The sequence below is a fragment of the Denticeps clupeoides genome, chromosome 18 (assembly GCF_900700375.1).
Source record: "Denticeps clupeoides chromosome 18, fDenClu1.1, whole genome shotgun sequence".
In the NCBI taxonomy this organism is placed as follows: Eukaryota; Metazoa; Chordata; class Actinopteri; order Clupeiformes; family Denticipitidae; genus Denticeps; species Denticeps clupeoides.
The window spans coordinates 10,712,084-10,738,952 of record NC_041724.1 but is presented as its reverse complement, the minus strand read 5'-3'; the positions used below and the strand labels follow the sequence as shown (position 1 = coordinate 10,738,952).

At 42.6% G+C, this 26,869-nt stretch overlaps 1 protein-coding gene across 2 annotated transcripts; it reads left to right on the top strand.

Moving 5' to 3' along the window:
- Window positions 1–285: 285 nt before the first annotated feature.
- LOC114767991 (cytoplasmic FMR1-interacting protein 2) lies at window positions 286–25,927 on the top strand. 2 transcript variants are annotated; one of them, XM_028960002.1, is made up of 29 exons: window positions 290–498; window positions 7,115–7,263; window positions 7,943–8,032; window positions 9,408–9,485; window positions 10,389–10,490; window positions 10,901–11,082; window positions 11,831–11,927; window positions 12,090–12,218; window positions 12,322–12,426; window positions 12,537–12,625; window positions 13,316–13,553; window positions 13,809–14,101; window positions 16,176–16,323; window positions 16,760–16,913; window positions 17,124–17,280; window positions 17,774–17,870; window positions 17,964–18,040; window positions 18,116–18,224; window positions 18,335–18,454; window positions 18,547–18,746; window positions 19,338–19,425; window positions 19,770–19,913; window positions 20,030–20,120; window positions 20,664–20,794; window positions 23,226–23,298; window positions 23,443–23,537; window positions 24,088–24,326; window positions 25,126–25,273; window positions 25,760–25,927. In XM_028960002.1, exons 2-29 carry the CDS (start codon window positions 7,147–7,149, stop codon window positions 25,925–25,927), a joined length of 3,759 nt encoding a protein of 1,252 aa, XP_028815835.1. In that variant the 5' UTR covers window positions 290–498; window positions 7,115–7,146. The 2 variants fall into 2 exon arrangements, with proteins under 2 accessions (XP_028815836.1, XP_028815835.1); XM_028960003.1 differs by lacking the exons at window positions 23,226–23,298; window positions 23,443–23,537; window positions 24,088–24,326; window positions 25,126–25,273; window positions 25,760–25,927 and adding an exon at window positions 21,391–22,064 and having other exon boundaries at window positions 286–498.
- Window positions 25,928–26,869: the final 942 nt, after the last annotated feature.

Here is a 26,869-nt window from a genome sequence, read left to right as displayed (position 1 = left end):
GACCCTCTTGGCAGATTTTTTTAACTGGATCTGTAGAACCACAATGATCATGCTGAACCCAGCTTTTATTCTGATGGAGTGTTAAGTGGCTCTCATGCATCAGAGACATGAGCGATGGGCCACTCACAACGCATGTGGAGTTATGTACTTAACAAAAAGTGGAGAAAAAAGGTTGTCCCCTTTGCGTTCATTCATAGTTTATATACATATACACACACGCATATACACACATACACATACACACATACATATATAACATACGTGTGACTGTAACGTCGCGATACGTGACGCGCGGCGCGGCTCGTCGGCGGGTGGCTGTCGCTTTAAGGAAATGCACTTGCAGCCATTTTCTGCTCTTTGTGTGGGGCGGATTAGCGGACGGGCGCAGACCGAGGCGAGCGCATCAGCGGCGGAGGAAGCCGGAGCAGAACCGCCCGCCTGCTCAGCCGGGGAGAGCCGCCCGCTCGCCGGCCGTCTCGTCGCACAGCGGACGCGCAGGTGAGAGCGGGCCGGGGTCTTTTTTTGTTGTTGGTATTTATCCTTTTTTTTTTTATACATATATATATATATACAGTGAGGGTTTATTTCGGCGGAGATGCGCCTCGGCTGATGGTCGGGAGGCGAGGCGGCGATGGCGGCACCAACCTGCCCGGTGCATCGCGCGCACTGCGAGATTTTTTTTTAATTCGTTCCTCCTTCTTTCTTCCTCTCATCCACCCGTTTTTTTTTAGAGCGTCTGATGCAAAACGACGCTCCGGTGTCGTTCTTGGCAGCAGCGTGCACGGTTGATAGCATCCTACCCTGAAATGGGTGGGGTGAGGGGGAGGATGTCGTCGACACGAATGTCAGGCTTCGACGCGGCTGCTTCCGAACTTGGACGTTTTTTTTTTATTTTTGGTTTCTTTTTTACACGATTCGGATCGGAAGGAAGCGTCGCGGGACCGACGGGTTTTGGACGAATCGATGATGATGATGGGGATGGTGGGGATGAGTGATGCAATGGGGGAAAGTGGCCAGACGCTGGTGGGAACCCACGGCAGGTTCGTGATGGGGCTGTGTTACATTTACGGCATTTATCAGACGCCCTTATCCAGAGCGAATTACGGTCAGTAGTTACAGGGACAGTCCCCCCCTGGAGACACGCAGGGTTAAGTGTCTAGCTCAGGGACACAATGGTAGTAGGCGGGATTTGAACCTGGGTCTTCTGGTTCACAGGCGAGTGCGTTACCCACTAGGCCACTACCACCCTTGTTCTGTTCTCACTTCCTGCGGTGCGTTGTAACCCACTACCATTGTTGCCAAATGGACAAAAAAAGTGTTGTTTCTGCAGAGAAAAGGGCACATTTGGGTTGAAGGACATGCGGGTTCCGTGTGGGTTCTGTAGGTGTTCTGCTTGTTGAGGTTGACATTGTGTCTCACTGAAAACATAACGATGAATTGTATTTGGATCGAGTCGTATCTAGCTATATAACGTTTCTCGTTCGGTTAGTGGTACGGCCCAATTCAGCTCGGGATGGCAGTGTAACACGTTGCGAACCTGGCCTGAGGGAATAAATGAGTTGTGTGACCTGGAAATGACACACTTTTTAATGGAAGCGGCTCCGTAAAAAAACGTACAGTGGCATCTCTCCTTCCCCACGCTGACTTTCTGCACTACTGGCTTCCTTGTATATTTCCCTTTTCTTTACTACAAATCATATTACATGGATTTAATAAGCTCCTACCGTAAGTACAGATGGGTGTCACGTTCACCCATTTCTCAAAATTGTAAATTACATCCTTGTTTCAGTGCTATTGCAGCATCAGAAACCGTAACAAACTATCGCTCTTCGTATTTAGGCCCGAGGCCTGTACACGCGGGGAATTGTAAGCATATCTAAATATGGCCGTTTTTTCATGCACACATAATATATAGGAATGTTCTCGCAGCAAGCCCCCTGGTTCTTTGTGTTTGGGAGATCCAGTGTGGGAAAGTTTGCTCTGGCCCCATCGGCGTAGCATTTGCACAGATGAACGTACGAAGATCAGAACCGCCACCGCCCCCCATGACAGTCTGCTTGAAGCAGTAAGGCCTTTCCAGAGTTAAGAAAGCCCATGGGGTGGACTGGACTGCAGTGAGCAGGACCAGTACACATGCACAACACAAGGCCTCCTTAGTTCTATTATAGCATCATTATTTGTAACAGTATATTCACATAAAACGTTTTGAATTGTGCTTTGAATAGCTTAAGCTCAGTCGCAGGGGTGAGTTGGTGCAAGAATTGACAGGAAGCTCCACCTACCATAACCCTGCAAGACTTCTCTCAGTGCACAAGTTATGAATGGTTAATGGTGCCACTGATGAGCTTTCTTGCCCATTGCTGACTTCTGGATTCTGAGTCGTTCACATTCACACCACCGGCCCTGGTAAACCTTTTATTTTCTTCTCCAAAGAGGCAGTTTGTCACTGGGGAAGCTCCTCCGAGCTTCTACATGATCTGTAGTATAACCTGTTTTCACATTGTTCATGATCATTCCTGTTTGTGCTTTAATAGGCTTATTTGATTGAAATCAGAGGCATTATTAAGTTGACTCGTTTGAAGGCCTAGCTAGCTGTCCAGCTGTCCAGCCTGTGGGAGATGGAGCAGAAACATCTCACTGGAGGCCGCGTGATCTTTCAAGTGGCTCTCTGGATTTCCGAGTGGGAATTATCAGACTCGTGACCAGGCCGGAGCTGAAGATCTTCCTGTCAGTCCAATGTGGGAATCTGATCAGTAGAGCTGAAGGGAACTGGACACTTCATTGACCCTGTTAATTTCAATGTGTTAATTGTAATTACCGTGTAATTAGGCTGTTATCATGTTGACTAGACACACATAAAAGAGTCATGGCACAGTGGCGTTGGCATTAATGCAGAGACAAAGTTTTATATCTATGTGATGTAATTGCAAATCAAAATACATTTTAAAAAGCACAGAAGCGTGGGTGGTAGTAGCCTAGTGGGTAACCCACTCACCTATGAACGCTGTTTATTGTGAAAGTGGAGTTATTGTCGTTGTGAAACCCAGCTGCACAGCACACGGCATTTAACCCATCACCCTCAGCGAGCATCGGGCAGCCATGACAGGGAAGCAGTTTGTGGGTGTGGGTGCTTTGCTCAGTGGCACCTTGACAGTTCGGGATTAGAACTGGCAACCTTCTGATTAGGGGTTCTCTTTCTTAACCGCTTGGCCACCATTTGCACATTAATGCTGTGGCTACATAGGGCTTTACTCAGGGTCGTCCACTACTCACATGCCACTCCCCTTCCAGAGCACATGAGTGCAACCGATTTGGTCACACATGCGACCTAATTTCTCAATAAAGAAAAAAATGGAGGTCGCACCGGTGTGACCAGCTGTTCGGGTGAAAAAAGTGTCTATAAACTGCCAATGGAAACTGTGAGACTCCATCCCAACAGACACATATTAGGTACATGCATTCTAAACATTTACATTTACATCATTTATCAGACGCCCTTATCCAGAGCGACTTACAATCAGTAGTTACAGGGACAGTTCCCCCCGGGGGCTACTTAGGGTTAAGTGTCTTGCTCAGGGACACAATGGTATTAAGTGGGATTTGAACCTGGGTCTTCTGTTAAAAAAGTGAGGTGATTGTCATTGGGATACACAGCAGAACAGCACACGTTGACACTGTGAAATGTGTCCTCTGCATTTAATCCGTCACTTGGTGAGCAGTGGGCAGCCATGACAGGGGCCCGGGGAGCAGTGTGGGGACGGTGCTTTGCTCAGTGGCACCTTGGCGGATCGGGATTCGAACTGGCAACCTCCTGATTTCGGGGCCACTTCCTTAACCGCTAGGTCACCACTGCCCCCTTCTGGTTCATAGGTGAGTGTGTTACCCACTAGGATACTACCCTTCGATGGTAAACAAAGTGGTCGCGAGTGTAATAAAAGATGTCGGTTCATCAGGACAACTTGGTGAGTGATGGAGGGGATGAAAATTCTGGCTGAACTTGCTGTACTTCCACTAGCGTAAGCAGGTTGCTAGCAGTACTTGGACTAGCGTGAGCGGGTGGGGGAACTGATCCACTATGGCAAGTGGGCATGTAGGATGCCCCTGACATGACGAACGTTTAAGCAGCTCAAAAAAACGGTTAATTCAATTTGTGCAAAAATTTTAAGTATAATTGGGTATTAATTGGCCTCTGCATGAGATGGGTAACTGACAGCCTTATTATTATAACTAACTTAACTATCACATCATCAACGCTAAAGCATTTGACTGCAAATCATACCACGTATGACTGTGTAATTCTAATTCAAATTTTGAATTTGGATTAGAGGGTGCCATTGTGTGTCACTGGGTTGCCTGGGAGACGTTTTGCTCAAGCTTGCGATATTAAACAACAATATGCTTCGGCAAGACGCTTCAGTAAATTTCCGTGTCTCCTCATCATCAGCCACAGTGCTGTCCAGCATGTGGGACCTTGTGCCGGGTCGGGTAGCCCCCCAGGTCGGAGCCGGTAACACAAGCAGTCCTGCATAATGGTGGAAAGTTGATGCAAGTGCCTTCCCTCAAATGAGCCTCCTGGCTTAGAGTTACCTCTGTATACCTGCCATCAGCTCACATTCAGAGAGGGTTTTTAGAACAGGAGAACATCTACCAAGCCTGGAGAAGTGAACAGGCTCATTTTCTTAGCAAAAAATCTGTAGCAATCAAATGTGTGCTTCATTTATGTCTGCAGACTTGGCACACACACACTTTATATTCGCACTTTAACCTAAATTCTGGACTGTTTACTGTCCTATAATTTTCATTTGAGGACTATTAATACATATAGAAGTAGATTTTAGCTACTTGCAAATAATTGAATGGTTGAAAAGCAATCCCATTTTAAAAATATAAGGAAATTGTGTGTATTTTGTTTTATCTTTTTGATTTTTGTATTATGATACTCATGAAAACATGTAATATTAGTATTAAGAAATCTGTCAATATGGGAAAAGATAATGCTAATATTTTTGTCCATATTTCCCAGCTCTAATGTGCAGTAGTACCTTTGCAGCTACATTGCCCACCACTGAATTGTAATATTAGCTACTGTATGTGGAACTATGAAACTGTGTTTAGCATGTTTCTACGGTGGCCCTGAAGTGCAAATCACAACGACAAATTGAGAATCACAACGACAAAAGAAGAATCACAACGACAAATTGAGAATCACAATATATCTCAATTTGTCGTTGTGATTTGCACTTCAGGGCCACCGTATGTTTCTGATAAAAATCAAACAAAAAGACTAAAAACTAAACCCTAAACCTTTTTATTAATATGTTGTTGACATTCTGCACTTTGAGACATTATGCATTTTGGAATAAATGCAAACAATCAATTGTGCAAATGTCAAGTACACGCTCAGCGAATAAAGTACGTTACTGTTCCTTTAGCGGTACTCCAGCATGTCCATACCAAATAAGGCAAGTGATTGTACTATAAACTGACATATAGGGGAAATATACACTCATTGATACCCAATAATAATTTCTGGGAAGTGCATTCCCCTTTTTTCCGACAGTAGATTGCAGTGAACCTTCAGTGGCCTCACGATTCGATTCAATTACGATTATCACATGATGACAATGTCGTCGTTCACCTTGTAACAGTTGTATATACTGGTAGTCACTATGCTGTGGGCGGAGTTAGTCATCTGCCCCGGGTCTGATGAAGAGAGCGTGATGGAAACCCCAGCAGCGGCATGAGATTCTCTTTCTTCCCGGCGAGCCTCCTTTCTCTGCATGCTTCACCAGAGTTTCATTCACTCCACACCGACCCAAACCCGTTACAACCTGATTCCACAAACGGCTGGTTCAGACGTGAGTGTGGACTGAACGCAGACTGTTGTTCTGCTTATTGGAGAAAATTAAAATCTGCAGACCGCACGCAAAAAAATATGTGTGGTTTTCTGAACTCACGGTAAGATGATAATCTCAAGATATCTACAACACCTCAGAGACTGTTAAGATCAGCTTGTGTGTGTTTCAAAGTGGCAGAAAGAACACTCGCCTGCTTTGATTCAATGGGTCGTGTGAAAATACGTCATGGCGTGCAGCGGTCAATATTCAACAAATTTCAACTTTGACCACATACAGTGAACAAGGCAGCGTGAAACTCCTCACTGGAGCGGCGCTGTACCCAGATCAGGCCGCCACAGTCAATACCGGCACTACTTTTTAACAAGAATTTTTATAGCGCAACCAGAAAATCACCAAGCAACGTCATTACAATATATCGATTATTGCACTGCATCAATGCAGGTTTGTCCACGTCTGCATCACAATCACGATTATACAATTAATTTCTACAGTGCTGATGATGTGTTCAGTTCTTGTGTGGCTTTGGGGTAGAAGCTTTCCAAAAGCCTGCCAAGTCTGTATGTCGTTGACCTTATGGGTCAACCAGATGATGTCCAGTGTGGGAAGGAGCTTTGAGTTTGTTCGTTTCTCAGTTCTCAGTGGGAACAGAAGGCAACCGAAGATCCTCTGATCTATCATGTGTTGTTTCTCAACACATTATTATTAGTTTGATGTTGTAAATTGTATCTGTCTTCTGAGGTAAGAGTTCTCATTCTAGTCTTTTTTCAGTAGACGAGTCCTTGTCTTTCACCTGGTTTCTCTTCCTTATACCACCATGGTGGGAACATTGCAGCGCTCTTTTCTCTGCTGCATGATTCATGGGGATTCTCATGCTGTGGCTCTTGAAACTGCAGGGTCAAGAGGAACTAAAGGCTGTGGTGTCAGACAGAAACTTGCGAGTCTGTGTCGCCCGTCCAGTCGATAGGATATTATTTGTCACCTTCATTTTGTGCTTAGTGTGTGTGAGTGAGACATTGCATAGGGTGTGAATTACCTGCATTAGTTTCACATGTGACTCAAAAACAGGCAGAAAATATCCGGGGTGTCCTGAAAAAATGTCCCAAAACAGCCACCAGGTCCGTCTGTGTCACAACCTGTGTACTGAAGTGGAATATATTACCTAGGGGTTGAAGGTCGATGCCCTCTAATCTGGAATAAACTTGCAGCATGCAAACACTCTGAGACGTGTGAACGTTGTCTTGTGACATCTGATGCAGACTGGGCTGTTTTTGAGTGAACCCACATCACCATGACGACCCACGTGACCCTGGAGGATGCGCTGTCCAACGTGGACCTGCTGGAGGAGCTGCCACTCCCAGACCAGCAGCCCTGTATTGAGCCCCCACCCTCCTCCATCATGTACCAGGTCTGACTATTATGAGTATTATTATTAATACGTGCATAGCCTGTTATTAAGTGATCTAACATGGATAATAACTGCATAATTAGGATCCAGTAATGCGTATGGCAGTTTGGAAGCACAGAAGGTTTGAATGAAAACTTTCCATCTATGAGCAGGATTAGGAACCTAATGTCCTAAAACATCTATTTAATCTGTGCCACGTTTATATCAGTGAGTTTGCATGGATCAAATAAGGCTTAATGGTCTGGTTCTGTACGTATCCCAGGACTCTTTTTAGGAGCAACCTAACCTGCTACAAGTTGGGATGCAATGGTATATATGTAACAGTGATACGTATTCAAAGTATAAAATATGACGTTTCTATGTTCAGTCCACGTTACATAAGGCAGTGTTTAGAGGACAGAATAGCAGTTCTTCCTTTGGAATAGCAGTTCGTTGGGAACAGTCTGATTGGCCACTAGCCAGCAAATTTCCACTCATTTCCTTAAACCTGAGATTTTCTTCACTTTCATTGAGTTGCTGCCAGTCCCATAAGACCTTCAAAAAACTTCATTCTAAAGGTTTTGTTTTTCTACCCCTCAAATGAAAATGCGCCGCAAGAAGTCCACAGATTTGAGAGTCCATTGCTCCACATAACCCTTTTCATCATTCGGTCCAATTGTTTGCTTTTCTTCTTCACCAGGCAAATTTCGACACCAACTTTGAGGACAGGAACGCATTTGTCACCGGCATCGCCCGCTACATCGAACAGGCCACAGTCCATTCTAGCATGGTAAGAGAACTGACAAGTGTGTGTTAAGCACAGGAAGGCCTCTGTCTCTCAAAATCAAGGGGACAGTTTGTGTCCATCAGCGCCCCGAGTGAGTCCCACCACCGCTGGCAAGCGGTCCGGGAGACGGAGGGCGACGTTCTGAGACAAACACCTCCGGAACAAAGAGCGCCCTTGTTGCTCGTCGGCCATTCTTTGGTTAATGTCGCCCCTCCCCTGGCCTTGGCTGGGGTTATGGGGAAGCTTATAGGATGCTGAATCGGAGCTTTTAGCCAAGCTCTTCCTCATGCATTTGAATGGTGGATGTGCTTTCACTGGCAAATAGAATTTCCTGGGTTTTAAGGTTCAAACCAGAGTTTACGGGGTAAAATATTTTTGTCTTTATTTCGACTGACACAGATTAAAACCTCAGGCTGGCATTCTGCACATAAATGTTTTTTTTCTTTTCTTCAAGGATCGCCCCAAATGGAACAACGTCCATTGGGCCACAGTAATATTATTTTGTTTTCACGCATAATTCATCCTAAAGCATCCCTTTAAATTCACTGCAGCTACAGGTTCTGCTGAACTTCTGTTGAATGGTAAAAATAAGTATTCTTTAACTCAAAATAAACCCGTAGACTTAGTCATAAAGAAGAAGCACGTCCTCTACTTCCTTTCCAAAAGCAGCTGTGAGGCTACATGGCTTTTTGAGTTCACAGTGTTACCAGAGTAGGCATACACTAGGTAGGCTTTGGAGAGCAGGAAGCTTTCGCTGTGATGGCAGCATTTCGGGGACGGTTTCCAACGCTCCTGAAGGTTTATGCTGAACACTTTCTTATCATTCACTCATGTTAATGAGCATGTGATGAAGCAGCGTGTATTGACGACAATACTGCAGGCAGAAAAAACTGATTCATCAAACATACTTCACTTTTTCTTGATACAAAATACTACTTTACTTTACTTTACTTACGAGAGGAAGACACCAGCAATTCTATAGATTTTGAGTTACAAAGAGCCCTGATAAGGCCTAACTTGTCAGGAAATGAACATGCTTGGGAAATACTAAATATGTTTCATCAAAATGGCTCTATTACCGCCACAGAGTAGGGTTGTCCAAACCTTTGACCTGTAGTATAAATATCAAAACAGAATTTCCAAATGATCTACAAGCTCTGCATATAACATGTTGCTGGAAGATACAGAATTTACACTTTAAGGGGGTAATTTAGTCTAGGAGGGGTTTAATCTGTGTCAGTTTATTCTGTGCTGTTTGGATTTTTATTTGCGCAATTTAATATTGAAATGAAAGACCATTGTGTTAAGGAATTGTTAGATTTTTTTGGTTATGGTTTTGTCTCAGTATCTTTCCCCTTGTTTTCCGACGCTTCATCAGAATGAAATGCTGGAAGAGGGGCACGAGTACGCAGTTATGCTCTACACCTGGAGGAGCTGCTCCCGCGCTATACCCCAGGTGCACACGCACACACATGTTTATTACTTATTACATGATTTTTTTATTTATTTATGCAGTACGTATGTAGGATAAGGGTGTGAACCTTCACTGGTCTCATGATTCGATTTTATTGTGAATATCAGTGCCTCATTTATTGATGCATCAACTTTTTTTTTACATTTCTTAACATGATGTGTTCATGGTGAGTGCAGGCTGGAAGCTGACAGTTCTTCTGCTCATTGTAGCAAATGTAAAGGCGCTTACAGACAGTGCAAGGTTTACAATTCTTTTTAAAAAACAGCAAGTTGAGCTTACCGTGCCGCTCTTGCCGTGGAGCTCAGCACAAAAAGTACATCGGCCACGTCTGCATCACGATGCATCGATTATGAGGTTCATTTCAACACATCTAGTGTAGGAGGTCTACAAAAATGTACAAAAATAGTAACGATTCCAGGTTTCAGCCGGTAGTTTCCAGGGATTGACATTAGCACCCACCAAATTCAAGTGATTTTGCAGTAATGTGACTGAAACGCAGAATACAAGTCAAAGGCTACAATAATACAGGGGAACAGTGGAAATCGGGGGTGATTCCTCCAAGAGAAAAGAGAAATCACCCAATCACTAACAAAGTGGGAAGGCTGAGAACAACTGGCAGAAATGATCTATGTGATCAGTTTCAGAATCTGAAATCCCAGGGAAATTGCCTATGTAATAACTGCCACAACACAGAAAGACAGAAGAACAAAATAAAACCAGCACAATAGTAAATTATCTTTTATTTATTATGCCAATTAAAAACGTTTGATCAGCTGTTGATCAGCTGTATATGCAAAGAGAAATACTCACGCACACACTCATGCATGCTGGGAATGCAGGCGCGCCAAACTCGGTGTGACTGTCGCCCCCATGTGGTTGCTTTAGGTGAAGTGCAACGAGCAGCCCAACCGTGTGGAGATCTACGAGAAGACTGTGGAGGTGCTAGAGCCGGAGGTCACCAAGCTTATGAAGTTCATGTATTTCCAGGTAAATAAGTGGGCTTCAGATAAGGGTCTGATTTTTTTCATGCTATAATCGAAGCAGTGCAACACTAAAGTGCTTTTTTCAAGATATACAGAAATGTACAAGCAAGAAAGCTGTGCTTGCTCTTTATCTTAATATTGGATATGACAAGCAAACTATTGAGGGTGGTGTGTATTTATGTCTAAAACCCATGTTTTAAAAATTATAAAATGTTTGATAGCTCTCACACAATCTACTTCCTCATTAATATCAGTACTTTGATTGACAAACTAGTGAGTCTAACATACCAACATGCCAACATGAAACATCCCGTGAGATGTTAAATCAGAAAAGGACCTTAACTGCAATGGTGAATTTTGGGCAAGTGTGGGCGTTTCAGGAGCAGGAGCGATAACAGGGCGTGTGCTCCGCAGCGCAAGGCCATTGAGCGTTTCTGCAGCGAGGTGAAGCGCCTGTGCCACGCCGAACGCAGGAAGGACTTTGTGTCGGAGGCCTATCTGCTCACCCTGGGCAAGTTCATTAACATGTTCGCTGTGCTGGATGAGCTGAAGAACATGAAGTGCAGTGTGAAGAATGACCACTCAGCGTACAAAAGGTATGACCACGTTTCATTAAAGGTCCCATGACGTGAATTTTTGAAATTTTTTTGCTTTTATATAGGCCTTAGTGTTCCCCCAATACTGTGTCTGAAGTCTCTTTCCGAAATTCAGCCTTGGTGTAGAATTATAGCCACTTTGATCCAGTCCCACAATGAAAATCTTGTGTCATGGAACTGAAAAAACTAATTTTCCATCCAATCACTGAGCAACTGCAATGCTTCGCTCGTTTGTAGCCATGATGGTAGGTGGAGCACATTTTTTATGGGATGGGAGGCAAAGCACGAGATGGTAACCTTTGGTCCTCTGATGTCATAAGAGGCCAAATTTCAGATCCTACCATCTGAGCTGCCACTCTCTGAACAGTGAAGCTGAATGGCCAAAGCACTCTTTATGCCTATCACCATTTCTAGCCACTGCAGGACCATAGACAGGCTAGGGGAACTCGTATTAATCTTAAATAATCTCACAACGTCAAATTTTCATGTCATGGGACCTTTAATGAAATCACTTTACTATTCACGGGACCAAATAAGACCATTTACACAGGCATCCATAGCATCAAAAATTTTAAAACTGCAAATAAATCATGATTAAACCATGTATATGGCTTCCGTTGCCATTTCTGCACTATTGGTTTTTATGGAACACAGAAAAATATCCTATGAAGGTGTTTGATTAATCAAAGACAAAAAATTAAATTCATGAGAAAACACTGAATATAAAGTATTTTTTCTGTTTGTGTAGAGCTGCACAGTTTCTAAGAAAGATGGCAGATCCACAGTCCATCCAAGAGTCCCAGAATCTCTCCATGTTTTTAGCCAATCACAACAGGATCACTCAGGTTGGTGGCCCACTTGCTCACGTGTGAAAATGAATTGCGACTTGTTACGAAAGGGCTATTGTAGTGCAAAGGCGCCACCTTGTGGTGATTTTATAATAAACCATAGGCAAATCAGGTTTCTGCACGAACATTACATCAGATGCTGATTCTGTGGGTTTGCAGTGTTTGCACCAGCAACTGGAAGTGATCCCTGGTTATGAAGAGCTGCTAGCAGACATTGTGAACATTTGTGTGGATTACTATGAGAACAAGATGTACCTGACACCCAGTGAGAAACACATGCTGCTGAAGGTGGAAAATCTTTTTTTATCTTGAAATCATGAAAGACGCCCCAGCAATTCAGTTCCTGGGCAAAAATGTTGTATTGGACTCTGTGCACTTTGCTCATATCCAGGTTATGGGATTTGGCCTCTACCTGATGGATGGCAACGTCAGTAACATCTATAAGCTTGATGCCAAGAAGAGGATAAACCTGAGCAAAATAGATAAATTCTTTAAGGTTAGTATGTGCGCACCAACCACTGACAAAAAAAATTACAGTTTTGGTTGTAGTGCTTCCTGCTGGTTGCCGTTGGTAACCGGTTCCTCTTTTCCTCCTTTCCTCCGCAGCTACAAGTGGTGCCTCTGTTTGGGGACATGCAGATTGAACTGTCACGCTACATCGAAACCAGCGCCCACTATGAGGAGAATAAGTCCAAGTACGTGCCCCGAGGGAATTAGCACTTTACCTCACCAGTAAAGTGGTTGTTAGTTCTGCTTTTGCTTTTTGATGTTAGATTTCTTAGTATTAACTAATGGCCCATAAATTATTTTGATGTTTTGATGAGAGCTAATTTGGCCAACCTTGTTTCATGTGTGTACCCCAAAATTCTGAATTTTGACATCATGCGGTCTAGTGGATTAAATATCATGGACTCCACCCATATACCGGCGAATGAGTAAAACATGTCACCACTGATGCCATTTGAAACCACATTCCAGTTGTCTTACCTTATTTGATGAGATTTGGTTGAGCTCATCTTGAAGGAGGTGCGTTGGTGCTAAAATTCATGGAAAAGGGATGGTAGTAGCCTAGTGGGTATCGCACACGTCTAGGAACCAGAAGACCACAAAGTCACAGGTTTAATCCCCACTTGGGTGTGATCTTTGATGCCAAGCTCAGTTATGACTGGCAAATTGCCTCAGTTGTTAGGTTGAGAACTGAAAAGCTGAACAGTTAAGCTGTAACTCCTGATTGTAAGTTGCTCTGGATAAGGGCGTCTGATATTAGATGTAAAGATTATATTACATTTTTCCCTCAGAGCTATGTAAATGACGGCTGTGTTCATTACATCACATTCTTTGAGGTTGTGCTCCGTGCCTTCATAACACCTTTTCTGTGGCCCCAGGTGGACGTGCACTCAGAGCAGCATCAGCCCACAGTATAACCTGTGTGAGCAGATGGTCCAGATCCGGGAGGACCACATCCGCTTCATCTCGGAGCTGGCGCGCTACAGCAACAGCGAGGTGGTGACCGGCTCGGGGCTGGACAGTCAGAAGTCTGACGAGGAGTACAGGGAGCTGTTCGACTTGGCGCTCAGGGGTCTGCAGCTGCTGTCCAAGTGGAGCACCCACGTCATGGAAGTGGTGAGTTGCAGCCCCTGCCTGGTTCCATCGCACCCTTCCACCCCTTCAGTTTGGGGCAGTGTTGGCCTAGCGGTTAAGGATTCTCATCTCTGCTGAGCTCACTAAAGAAAACGCTCAACAGCACCACCCGGTGGGCTAAATCTGTATACAAAATATCAATATTTGCTGTCCCTGCATTGATACAATATCACCATGTAAAATATTGCGATATATTGCTGTATCGATATTTTCTAACATCTCCTTTTCTCCCTGCAGTACTCGTGGAAGCTGGTGCACCCTACAGATAAGTTCTGCAACAAAGACTGTCCCGGCACGGCCGAGGAGTACGAGCGTGCCACCCGCTACAATTACACCAGCGAGGAGAAGTTCGCCCTGGTGGAGGTCATCGCCATGATCAAGGGCCTGCAGGTGCTGATGGGCCGCATGGAGAGCGTCTTCAACCAGGCCATCAGGAACACCATCTACGCTGCGCTGCAGGACTTTGCGCAGGTCACCCTCCGGGAGCCGCTGAGGCAGGCCGTCCGCAAGAAGAAGAATGTCCTTATCAGGTAGCAAGCATTGCCATTCCTGCACAAACTTTGAGATGTATGTCTACTTCAGCTTCACTACTAGGCATGTTGTGTGGGAATGTCCTGTTAATCCATCCATTCTCATCTAATATACTCATCTAATTTACTTTCTAACACACACAAACTGACCATGCACCAGTCACTCTGTGCAGCTCTGGTCTGCCAACTACCTCACTTTCACTTCGTCACTTTAAACTTACCTCTGTTGCACTATTGGTTTTGCACTCTCCTGGTTTTGCACTCTCCACCATGTGCCCTTATTTGTATATGGTGTTTTTAAAATTGTATATTGTGCCTTTTTTTTTTTTTTTTTTTTTTAAATTGTATTTATACTCTGTATTCAATGTTACTGTTACTGTTTTTGTATTTAATGTTACTTGTATGGGTCAGAGAGTAACGTAATTTCAATTCTCTGCATGTCCTGTACATGTGGCAGAATTGACAATAAAGCGGACTTGACTTGACTTGATATTAGGGTTGGGTGATATGTCTTAAGACATATCTCATGATATTGTTACGCTATATTGCAATACACAATATACAGTACAGGCCAAAAATTTGGACACACCTTCTCATTCAATGTGTTTTCTTTATTTTCATGACCATTTACATTGGTAGATTCTCACTGAAGGCATCAAAATGAACACATCGACACTATGAATGAACAGATGTGGAGTTATGTACTTAACAAAAAAGGTGAAATAACATGTTTTATATTCTAGTTACTTCAAAATAGCCGCCCTTTGCTCTGATTACTGCCTTGTACCCTCTTGGCATTCTCTCGATGAGCATCAAGAGGTCGTCACCTGAAATGCTTTTCCAAAAGTCTTGAAGGAGTTCCCAGAGGTGTTTAGCACTTGTTGGCCTCTTTGCCTTACCTCTGCGGTCCAGCTTACCCCAAACCATCTCGACTGGGTTCAGGTCCGGTGACTGTGGAGGTCAGGTCTCCACTTTTTGTTAAGTACATAACTCCACATGTGTTCATTCACAGTTTTGATGCCTTCAGTGAGAATCACATTTTCATGACAATGTAAATGCTCATGAAAATAAAGAAAACACATTGAATGAGAAGGTGTGTCCAAACTTTTGGCCTGTACAATATATATCTCGATATCTTCTAAATTCCTTATTAATAAGTGTTTCCCAATCTTTCTTCCCTGAAGCCCCCCAATCTTAATTCCTTTCTGCATACACGTATTAAAAGAATAACATGATTAATTAGAAACCTTTATAAAAAAAACAACAAAAAAAAAACAGCAACTCCTTGTTTTGCACTGCAGGGTATATAGAGTCTATATTAGAGCTGTAATCAGTAATTGGACCAGACCAGACTCGACTGTTATGCTCTGTTCTGCATTTAAATAAATTAAACTCACACAGTCAGTGTTTTCACAGCTACATTTCCATACAGCCATGACCCTGTGAGCTCTTGCAATGTACAGCTTTTTAAAAGCACGGCCACGAGCGCTAGACTAATCAGGAAAGGAAATGTGTGGATGAAGTTGGCTGATAATTGCAAATCAAATGAAGATTTCATTAAAAAAAACTCATTTACAACATGCAAAACACTACAGAATGAAAGTTCTTGTTTTCTGATTGATCATTTACCGCACAAGCTCGAGCCGACTAGACCCAACCTGAGCTCGAGTCTATATAACAGGATTATAATCTCTCGAGTCTATAATACAGGATTATACAGGAGTTTGGTGTGTTATACGGATTTTATTGGGATGTTTTGGTACCATTCTTTATTCATGGCTGTGTTCTGAGGTGAGAAGCAGCCCCACACATGAATGGTCTCAGGATGCTTTACTGTTGGCCCACCTTTTCTTCTCAGGAGAATAATTTTTCCAGATGCCCCAAACAAATGGAAAGGTGCTTCATCAGAGAAAATGCCTTTACTCCAGTCCTCATTAGTCCAATCCCTGTACTTTCTGCAGAGTATCAGTCTGTCAGTCAGAGGCATTCAGAAATAGATTTTTACTTGTCTAGGAAATGTTGTATTGATGCAATGTAATTTTTCTTTTTAACTTTATTTCCTCATTTCTGTCAGTGTACTTCAGGCCATTCGGAAAACCATCTGTGACTGGGAGGGTGGCAGGGAGCCACCAAACGATCCCTGCTTGAGGGGTGAAAAGGACCCCAAAGGAGGATTTGACATCAAAGTCCCACGGCGAGCTGTCGGCCCTTCCAGTACACAGGTCTGGAGTCTGAAAACTAATTTGAATATTTTTATTAATGATGCAGAAATACTAGATTTTGGAATTGGTACCTTTTTTATAAGTTGATAATCAATAACATTTCAATAAGATTATTGATATGTATATCTGATCGTGAATCTGATTGTAAAGAGTTGTCACATCACAGTAACTTGATATGTTAGTGTATTTCACTCCCTTGTGGTTTCCAAAAGCAATTATTGTAATTTTTTTTCAAGGTCTACTAATTTAACATTGTTGGCTTTTGAAACATATTGATAATGTGGCAATCACCAACTGAGTATCATGAGTTATGGATTCAGTTAAACACATATCTCTCCTAGTAATTCTGTAATGAACAAACACTCTGATTTGAGGACAGTTGTCCGCCCAGCAGTGCCTGTGTTGCTCTGTAACTGAGACAGTCTGTCCACTGCAGCTGTACATGGTCCGCACCATGCTGGAGTCCCTGATCGCCGACAAGAGCGGCTCCAAGAAGACTCTCCGCAGCAGCCTAGATGGGCCCATCGTTCAGGCCATAGAGGACTTCCACAAGCAGTCCTTCTTCTTCACACACTTACTCAACTTCAGCGGTGAGACACCAAATTCAGACCAGTCTGTGTACAAACTGTCTCTTATAATATATAAGAGACATATAAAATATAATGGGTACATTCATAGTACCAGAACACATAACTGCATAGATAAACTGGACTTATTTAATGTGAAAATCTGTTGGCCCAGCACAGTTTTTTTTGCATGCAATAATGTTAAAATTCCTGTGGTGTATGTATGGTCTCCAGAGGCCCTGCAGCAGTGTTGTGACCTGTCACAGCTCTGGTTCCGGGAGTTTTTTCTGGAACTCACCATGGGCCGCCGCATCCAATTCCCCATTGAGATGTCCATGCCCTGGATCCTCACCGATCACATCCTGGAAACTAAGGAGCCTTCAATGATGGAGTAAGTGTTAGATCAATGGAATGTGATTCAATAGCAAATTGCTGTTCCTGCCTTCTGCGTCAGTGTGGCCTGATGGATGTAGAAATTGTTCCACATGCTGGTTGCAAGTATTACTAGATAAATTAAAAATACCATAAATCTTTGGTCTAGAATAGTATACCAAGTTTTGTACCACCTCCAAAAATATTTGGCTCTCCAATTACCAGAATTATGACATGCATTAAAATACAATAGCCTAGGCTATTATATATGAACATAATTTATTATTGACTTTCATTCAATGTAAACACTGTCAACACACAGCAAGTCACTGTATTAAGGATATTTAAAAAGACTCAGGAGAGGTGAATACTTACAATAAGCTCAGATCCTGTCTGTTGAGGTTTTTTCTGTACCACAGTTTGAGAACCAAGAGTCTATAACATTAGCTAGGCTATTCACCCTGCCAGGAATGGTCCTTTTTTCACTTTGAGTGGATCTCTTTGCTCTACAGGTATGTGTTGTATCCTTTGGATTTGTACAATGACAGCGGCTACTACGCCCTGACCAAGTTCAAGAAACAGTTCCTCTATGATGAGATCGAAGCTGAGGTCAGTAATTGTCAGCACAGTCTGAACCTATCACTGTGTCATTTAATCGTTTTGAGGCTGAACACAGAATTTACGCTTTGCCTCTTTTTTCAGGTCAATCTATGTTTCGACCAGTTTGTCTACAAACTGGCAGATCAGATATTTGCTTACTACAAAGCAATGGCTGGAAGGTAATTTGTCATTTGTTTGCTTTTACATGTGTGTGTGTGTATGTATTTAATATATCTTAATATATTTTTATATAGTGTTCTCCTGGATAAACGCTTCAGAGCAGAATGCAAGAATTATGGTGTGATCATCCCATACCCTCCCTCCAACCGTTATGAGACCCTACTGAAGCAGAGACACGTACAGGTGAGGTGGTTTGTGAGTGGCTGATGAAAGACGTCCAGTTTTGGGAAATGTTTATTTTGTAAAGGTGGCGGTTTGAGGAGATCTCACCACCCCTTGTTCTCGTGTTACAGCTGCTGGGGCGCTCCATTGACCTGAACAGGCTGATCACCCAGAGGATCTCTGCTGCCATGTACAAATCTCTGGACCAGGCCATCAGCCGCTTTGAGAGCGAAGACCTCACTTCCATTGTGGTGTGGGAACGTGCCTCTTTCCTGATATTTACCACATTTCTGCATTAAAGATATCAACTATGGAGTCTTCTTGTACTCTGTCTGTCCCTCAGGAGCTAGAGTGGTTGATAGAGGTGAACAGGCTAACCCACAGGCTGCTGTCGAAACACATGACCCTGGACAGCTTTGATGCTATGTTCCGTGAGGCCAACCACAACGTCTCTGCCCCCTATGGCCGCATCACCCTGCACGTCTTTTGGGAGCTCAACTTTGACTTTCTCCCCAACTACTGCTACAACGGCTCCACCAACCGGTCTGTGCATTTTATTAGATTTTTTATGAAATGCTGTAGTTTCCACACAATTTTAAACTGAATACATAACTACATAGAAAACTATTTTACTCCTCTGTGCTTCATTTACCTAAAAAGTGCCATTATTTCTAAATAATACACAATTATACTGAACATGTGATTGTAATTGATTGTAACTAAATCTATACAATTGAATCACAACTGGATCAAGTTGATGCATCTCCAACCAAAATTTCCAATTGAAAGTCGGAAACAAGACATTCTATGCTGTACTGCTTGAGAGAACTACTGTAATACACACAGAACTGCTCCATTTCTAACTGTAGGCATGGTGCTATGGTGTTACCTCATATTGCAATCTTATGAACAGTTGCTGTTGTTACAGCGTATTTTTTTTTTTTTGATGTCCTATAGGGCGGAATGATATTCAATTAAAAAAAATGGAATCTGTTCAATATTCACTATGCTATGTGTATGTAAAAAACTTCAAACTATTCAAATTGCAATTTGTTCAAATTCTATATATCGTTCAGCCCTAATGTACTGCAATTAAAGCCAGTTGTTGGTCAATGGTGTTTCTCATGGTTGCAGATTTGTGCGAACAGCCATTCCCTTTACGCAGGAGCCTCAGCGGGATAAACCAGCCAATGTTCAGCCGTACTACCTGTATGGCTCCAAGGTTAATATTTTTCAAAATCTTGATCCACTTTCATACATGGTCTCAAGAATGGATGCAATACAAAACAATACAATAGATAAGATAAGATCCTTTAATGAGTCCCGCAGGTGGGAATAATTCTCTTATTGACAGATATACTTCACTTTATTGTACGTTTGTATGAGGCCTTGCATAACATTTCTAAATCATATCACTTATTTACATATTTTTGTCCAGTGGTGCTTCCTATTATGACATTGTTTATTTGATCCAGTGTATTTCTTTCTGAAAATTGTTAATAATTATTGAGAATCATCATGAAATTGTTCGTTGATTGATGCATGATTATTTTATTCTCCTTGCAGCCTCTGAACATTGCCTACTCACACATCTACAGCTCTTACAGGAACTTTGTGGGTCCCCCACACTTCAAGACAATTTGCCGCCTCCTCGGTTACCAGGGCATTGCCGTGGTGATGGAGGAGCTGCTCAAGATTGTCAAGAGCTTGGTATCTGTGTATTTTGTGCTTATTGTAGCGTTTTAGGGCTTTCATCAGTAATTTCGTCACAAGTGCCATTATTCACTGTCCTCCTCATGTATTTCCTACTCTTTCCATTATAATAGCTGCAAGGTACCATTCTGCAGTACGTGAAGACTCTAATAGAAGTTATGCCCAAGATCTGCCGCTTGCCACGCCACGAGTACGGATCTCCAGGTGAGTTTGTAAAGCCGCCTCTTCAGATTACAGCTCATTGAGATTACTGCAGCCTCGGCTGGGGCTCAGTGGCAAAGTACACAACGTTCCTGATGTGATACTGACGCCTGCATGGTTTGCTGGGCCCATTGTAACATTAAGAAACTGGGTCAGCATGCCGACACATAATCTGTCTTACCTTGCATGATGAAACACTACAGATAAACTTTATACAGTGGCATGCAAAAGAATGCTTAAGTTATTAGATGATGAAGTGATCTACAAAAAGTATAAAAGTAAAGTTCTTGTAGAAAAATGCAAAAACTAAATTTCTCAAGTGAACTTATTTTGCTTATTGGGTTATTGTTTGTTCACATTAATTTTTAGGAAAGGCCAGAAGATGCCAGTTAGCCCCTAAAATCAACAGCCATGAGCTCCTCTAAGCAGCATAAAAGCATTCTGAAAAAATATTAATCTTTTGCTGACTTTTTAAGCAGGTGGCACCCTGAAACATTGTATTTTGATGCAGTTCTTAATGTTCCCTGCATTTATTTGTTTCTCCAGGTATCCTGGAGTTCTTCCACCACCAGTTGAAGGACATTATTGAGTATGCCGAGCTGAAGACGGATGTGTTTCAGAGCCTGCGAGAGGTGGGCAACGCCATCCTGTTCTGCCTGCTCATCGAGCAAGCTCTGGTAAGACTCCCACAGTCCTCAGCGGCCTCTGCCATGACCATTGTCCCGTGGTGGGGGCACACGGGTTGTCCCTGGCTCTTCTGTCTCTGCCTGACTCACTACCTTTTCAGTTCTTATGTGCAAAGCGGTGCCTTACTTACGTTAACCTCCACCATCATCATGAGCTTCTTATGAGCCCTGATTCGACATGAGGATCAGAAGCTCCTTATGTTGGTGTGGCTGCCTCTCACACAAAGCAGTATTAACTTGCTGACAGCATTGAAAGAAGATGCTAATGCCATACGCTCAGCTGCCACCTTCTACTTTCGGCATGCTTCAGGCTTTCTGATTGTCGTTGTCCTCTTCACCTGAACCGTCTGGGTTTCTACCTTCTGAAGGTGTCAGGACTCCACTACACAGTGTTTAAGCATCAGTAAAGCTCACCACGTTCATTCACACATGAGTGTGGGATCTAGAATGCTAGTTGTCTTGCATATATGTGTGTGTGTGTGTGTGTTTGTGTTTGAGTGTGTCGATTGGTGCTGGTGGGGTGGCAATGCTACTGCTATTTCTGAAATGCAACTTTATTTCTCATTACACGCTGGCAACAACTTCAGGTGGTAAGGAACTAGGTCTTGTCCATGTGACGCCAATGCACAAACAGATCGACCGCACATTGATTTATTTTATTTCTTTTTTAAAAATATTTTTTCTTTCTTCTCCGCTCGCTCACTAACTCACTCACTCACTGTGTGCTGCTCTGCCATCGACACAAAGGTTTCAACGTGCAAAATACAAGAAAACGCACAAAACATTATGCAATGCTCAGCACATTGACACTCAATACAGTGCAGGACAGTTGCCAGTGATACAGTCATGACATGGCATTTTTTTTTTAAAGAATAACGTACTGGATCAGCTCCAGTTCAGCTCCCTTTTTCTGCCATAAAAACAATGTTGCTTAGACAAAAATTTACTTCACCAAAGAAAGTATATATACTGATTTTTTTGTCCCACTTCTACTGCATACCTCATCAAAGAATATACAAAAAAATGATAAAGATCATGGCTTTATTAGGATATTACACTGGCCCCTCCCACCTGTTTTCAAGGTTTCCCCACTGTATTAAGGAAGGCCTTTTCTATTATGTAAGATGCATGAATTAATTTCACACTAATGCATTCGAGAAAATTGTTCTTCATAGCTTGCATATTGCAGTGCTATGTGAGCCTTTGTTTCCATGGCAGTGGAAGACACGTCTTCTTCTCGCTGCTTGTCCTGTTTCATGCAACATCGTTCTTTTTTTTTTTTTTTTTTGGCTGAGGAAAGCCCTCCAGCCCTCTTTCATTTCTTTTTCTTCCAAAAAGAGTCTGTTTTCTCTCAGTGTTTTCTTTTTTTATTTGTACTTGTGGTTGTGGTTGCTCATTGCATGCTAATCTCTCACTGGAATAGGTACTTCTGAATTCTCGTTGTAATTATTTTTTGTAATTATTTATTCATTGGCTTATTTAGCTTTGTGTCAGTGTAATTTTTAAATAACTTTTTTAGAGATTTTGGTACAAAATGAAATTTATGTCTTAGGTCCATAGTTTTGATGTCCACTGTTTCAGACATTAGTGATGTGCTGCATCCCGTGTGGTTGTATGTACCGCTTATCTGCAAACCTCTGCAAAATACCTATTGACACGTGCTGTATGTAGAGAAAGCAGCAGATGCATACCTGCGGCTGATTTTACGTCATAGGCAGTGTCACGGGGAACTTGCGTGAGCGAAACTGCGAAGGTTCAGACTGTGTTAGGACAGCGAGCGCATAACCCAGATTACTATGATAATCGTGGGCTAACAACGCCTAAGCGTTTAGCGTTTCCCGGGTCATACTGGGGTTAATGAGTCGTTATGTCATCACGTTAGTGATGATGCTTTGTCAACCTACGATCTGCACTGTCACTGGTGGATCCGCCACTCGCTTACGCTTCTCACACCGTGCGTTAAGATCTGATCGGCGTGATCCGATCACGATCACAGCTCATAAGACGTCATCTGTTGAAGAGACAGACGAACACGCATTTATAATTGATGGATCAGCCACGTTCAGAGCTCTCAACTCATGATTGGCACATCCAAATCAGATCTTAGTGCAAGATCTGTCTGAACAGGGTTTCAAGCGATGCATCTGTGTTCGTGGGCAAGCAGTTTGGTCTGTTTGGACTCCACACGTTCTTCATTTTTCTTTATGTTGAGGTCACTCTTCAGTGGTGTTCCGTCTAGATCTTTCTTTTTAAGTGGTTGCATGTCTAACGTGAGCAGAGTTAACTCTCAATTCTCTTCATTCTTACTTTTTTACGTCCTTCGCCAACCCGTGCACCATACACATTGCCAACAGCAGTTGTGTAAGTTTAATTTTTTTTTTTTTTATCATCACTTCTTCTCTTGCTTTTTTTTTAAACACAGTCCCAGGAGGAAGTATGTGACCTACTTCATGCTGCTCCATTCCAGAACATCCTCCCCAGGGTCTACATTAAAGGTAGCACATTCTCAGACAATCTTCTACAACATAAGGCCCCCATTCGTCACAGGTTGGGTGACATAAGATATTTTTTTTGGGGGGGGGGGGGGGGTTGCGGGACGTCGTAGTGCCTGTAAGATAAGTGGAATGTGTTCTCTGCAGAGGGCGAGCGGCTGGAGGTGAGGATGAAAAGACTGGAGGCTAAATACGCCCCTCTGCATCTGGTGCCTCTAATTGAGAGACTGGGGACCCCACAGGTGAGCTCCCATAGCAACGTCTTGATGTGTGTGTTGTCCTGCTGTTCCACATGGAGCTAAATCAACGTAGCAAGTTTTTTGTTGACTGTTAGTTGAGTGGGGCCAACCAGAAGAGTGCAGACTGTCTGACTTTTACCTGGAAAAACTGAGGTTCGAGAGTCAGATGAGGCGGTAAGAGTAACGCCCAAGGTGAATGTGTGAGACATACAGTCTCCGGCCCTGATGTCCCTTTACCAGGAAAAACTGCTAGAATCCTTCAAGATTCACACAAAGGACAACTGTCAGTGCCTCTATGATAAAATCATTTGGGACTTGAACCAAAATATATGTCAGAATTTATTTAGAGAACTATTAGAACAAGTGCTGAAGTTACGTGTGCATCCCAGTGATTCGACTGTCCATTCAGGATTTTGTTGGGATTGTATCGGCCAGGGACGGTCCTAGCCCGTTTGCTAAAGCATCCTTTTGTGTTCTGTAAAAATGGAAGATGTCCATGCTATACCTGTTCATCAGCTTGCCTTCTCCTCACTCACCTCCATTGTCCCTGCAGCAAATTGCCATCGCTCGGGAAGGGGATCTCCTGACGAAGGAGCGCCTGTGCTGCGGCCTGTCCATGTTTGAGGTTATCCTCACACGCATCCGCAGTTTCCTGCAGGACAGCGTGTGGCGCGGCCCTCCGCCCACCAACGGCGTCATGCACGTGGACGAGTGCATGGAATTCCATCGCCTGTGGAGCGCCATGCAGTTTGTGTACTGCATCCCAGTCGGCACTCACGAATTCACCGCAGAGTACGTGCCTAACCTTTCTGCTTCTTGTGCCTTTTAAGAGTAAACACATTCTACTGCTAGTGGTTATATATCCCTTATTCCAGTTTTGGGTTGATTTTGTCTGATAGTTGCTGAAGATGCAGAAATCCAGTGCCTCAAATTCTTTGAATGGTACCTGCAATCACTTACAATAGGATTCAGAATACAGAAACATATTCAAAAACTATGCTTACACTGAATACCTGGTTGGAGCTGAAGAGTGCATTGTACTGTATAGAAGACCCAGGTTCAAACCCCACTTACTACCATTGTGTCCCTGAGCAAGACACTTAACCCTAAGTTGCTCCAGGGGGGGACTGTCCCTGTAACTACTGATTGTAAGTCGCTCTGGATAAGGGCGTCTGATAAATGCCGTAAATGTAATGTAATGTATATTGGCAAATACTCATGGAAACAGAGTTTACACACTAAACTGAATGTTGCCACTGGTGTGTTACAGTTATAAACACAAGGCTGTGTTATAGCATGACCTGAAGTGTCATAAGTGCAAATATGTATCAACGTTTCTGGAACACATGCTTTTTCTTGAAAAAAATTGTTGTTGGTGTCGTTACTAAGCAACAACATTGGATGAAATAGTCTGGTATCAGATACTTGTTATTTCATATTTTGTCTCATGAAGCATGGTAAGTAATGATGTTGGTATGATGGAAATATTCTGAAAGTTCTGATGTCTGGAATTGCACTAAACCAGTCAGAGTGGTCGGAACTAATTGTGTTACAAAACATGAACATGAACATTGTTGGTTTGTTAATGCAGACAGTGCTTTGGAGATGGACTGAACTGGGCTGGCTGTGCCATCATTGTTCTGTTGGGGCAACAGCGCCGATTCGACCTCTTCGACTTCTGCTACCATCTCCTGAAGGTCCAGAGACAAGACGGGAAGGATGAAATCATCAAGAATGTGGTTAGCATTTTTCTTGGACCCCTGTAAAAACCTGGAAAACTTGGAGATTTGCCTTGAAAAGTTTTAGAATACGAAATAAACATATAAAGTTAGGAAAAATTGTCACATGAATGTATAACAAAGTACATAGTTCCTGTAAGACTGTGCGAGAAACATTTCTCTGTTTATAACTACAACTCAGGTAAGTAGTATCTTTGCTCACTTAAAAGCAAGTTTCTTCCATATTCCAGAAAGTCAGGTTTGCGTGAACTTGGGGGAAGGAAATGCTTTCGTTTAAGTTAATCTTTTCAGGGCTGTCATAAGTTTAGTTGAACAATATTTTGGTACATTTGACTTCTTTTTTTTCACATTTGCAGAGAAATATTACACATAGAATGTATGGTCATGAAAATTTGCCTTGGAGTAATTGAAAAGTCATGGAGATTCTTTTCTAAAAATGACCCCGAGCTGCTTTTAAACAGCTTCTTCCCTGTTCTGTTTTGACAGCCCCTGAAGAAGATGGCTGATCGCATCAGAAAGTACCAGATACTCAACAATGAGATATTTGCAATCCTGAACAAGTACATGAAGGCAGTTGAGACGGACAGTTCCACCGTAGAGCATGTTCGCTGTTTCCAGCCACCTATACATCAGTCTCTGGCCACCACGTGTTGAAATGAGCCTCATCTCATCCGTCACACTGTTGCTCTTCTTCAACCCTAAAGATTCCATCAAAATCCAGGCCCTCGACCAAATTCTGGACCCTGATACGACAGAAGCATACTGTTCTTTAACACCTCTTGGTAATGGTACGTAATACCGAAAATTAGAAAAAGTTGAAATTTTACTTCATATACATGCTCTCCTTATGGAGGTCTATGTCTATGAATTACATATTGTGATCTTGGAGTGTTAGGAATAAGCTGCCATTTTTTTCATCCAATTTTAGAGCCCAGGGCACATGTCTAAAAATGTGAATGAAGCACTACTGTGTTCTGTTCTAGTGAACTGGATCCAGAGGATAATAAGCCAAAATGTTAACCAAGATGAAAATAACACCATTGAGGAGTGTTAAAGTTAGATCATTTGTTTTTTCTCATTATTATCAAATTTTGGTTCATTTGAATCTCAGTCCCAGTTTTTTGTTCTAATTTTAAATAATATTTTTTTTCGTTCTCAATTCCCAAGAGGTAGTTTAGTTTAGACACTAAACATAACATAAAAAACACATTAATGTTGTTCAGTTAAATGTGATCTATCTCTGCCTCAGCTGATTAGTTTTATGTCTGGGGAAAAATGACAGTAAAAGCGCTTAAAAGTGCAAAATAACTGGAAGGACTTTTTACATCTAATAAAATATGTCTGCATTGTGTGAGTCTGGTGCAGATCTGCACTGCCAGGAGGGCATTTTTAATGAAATCCATCAGTGGTTAATTGATCAGCCTTGTTTTCACCCTCCATCTCTGAACCCAAACCAATACCCTCTTGGGACTGGGGGGGGGTACTTTTCAGTATTCAGAGCTCTTTGCTTTTTCAGTGTTTGCAAACGTCTTTTATTATGAATTTTATTATTTTATATTCATGTGAAGTTACCTTTTCAGAAGCTGTTAAATATGA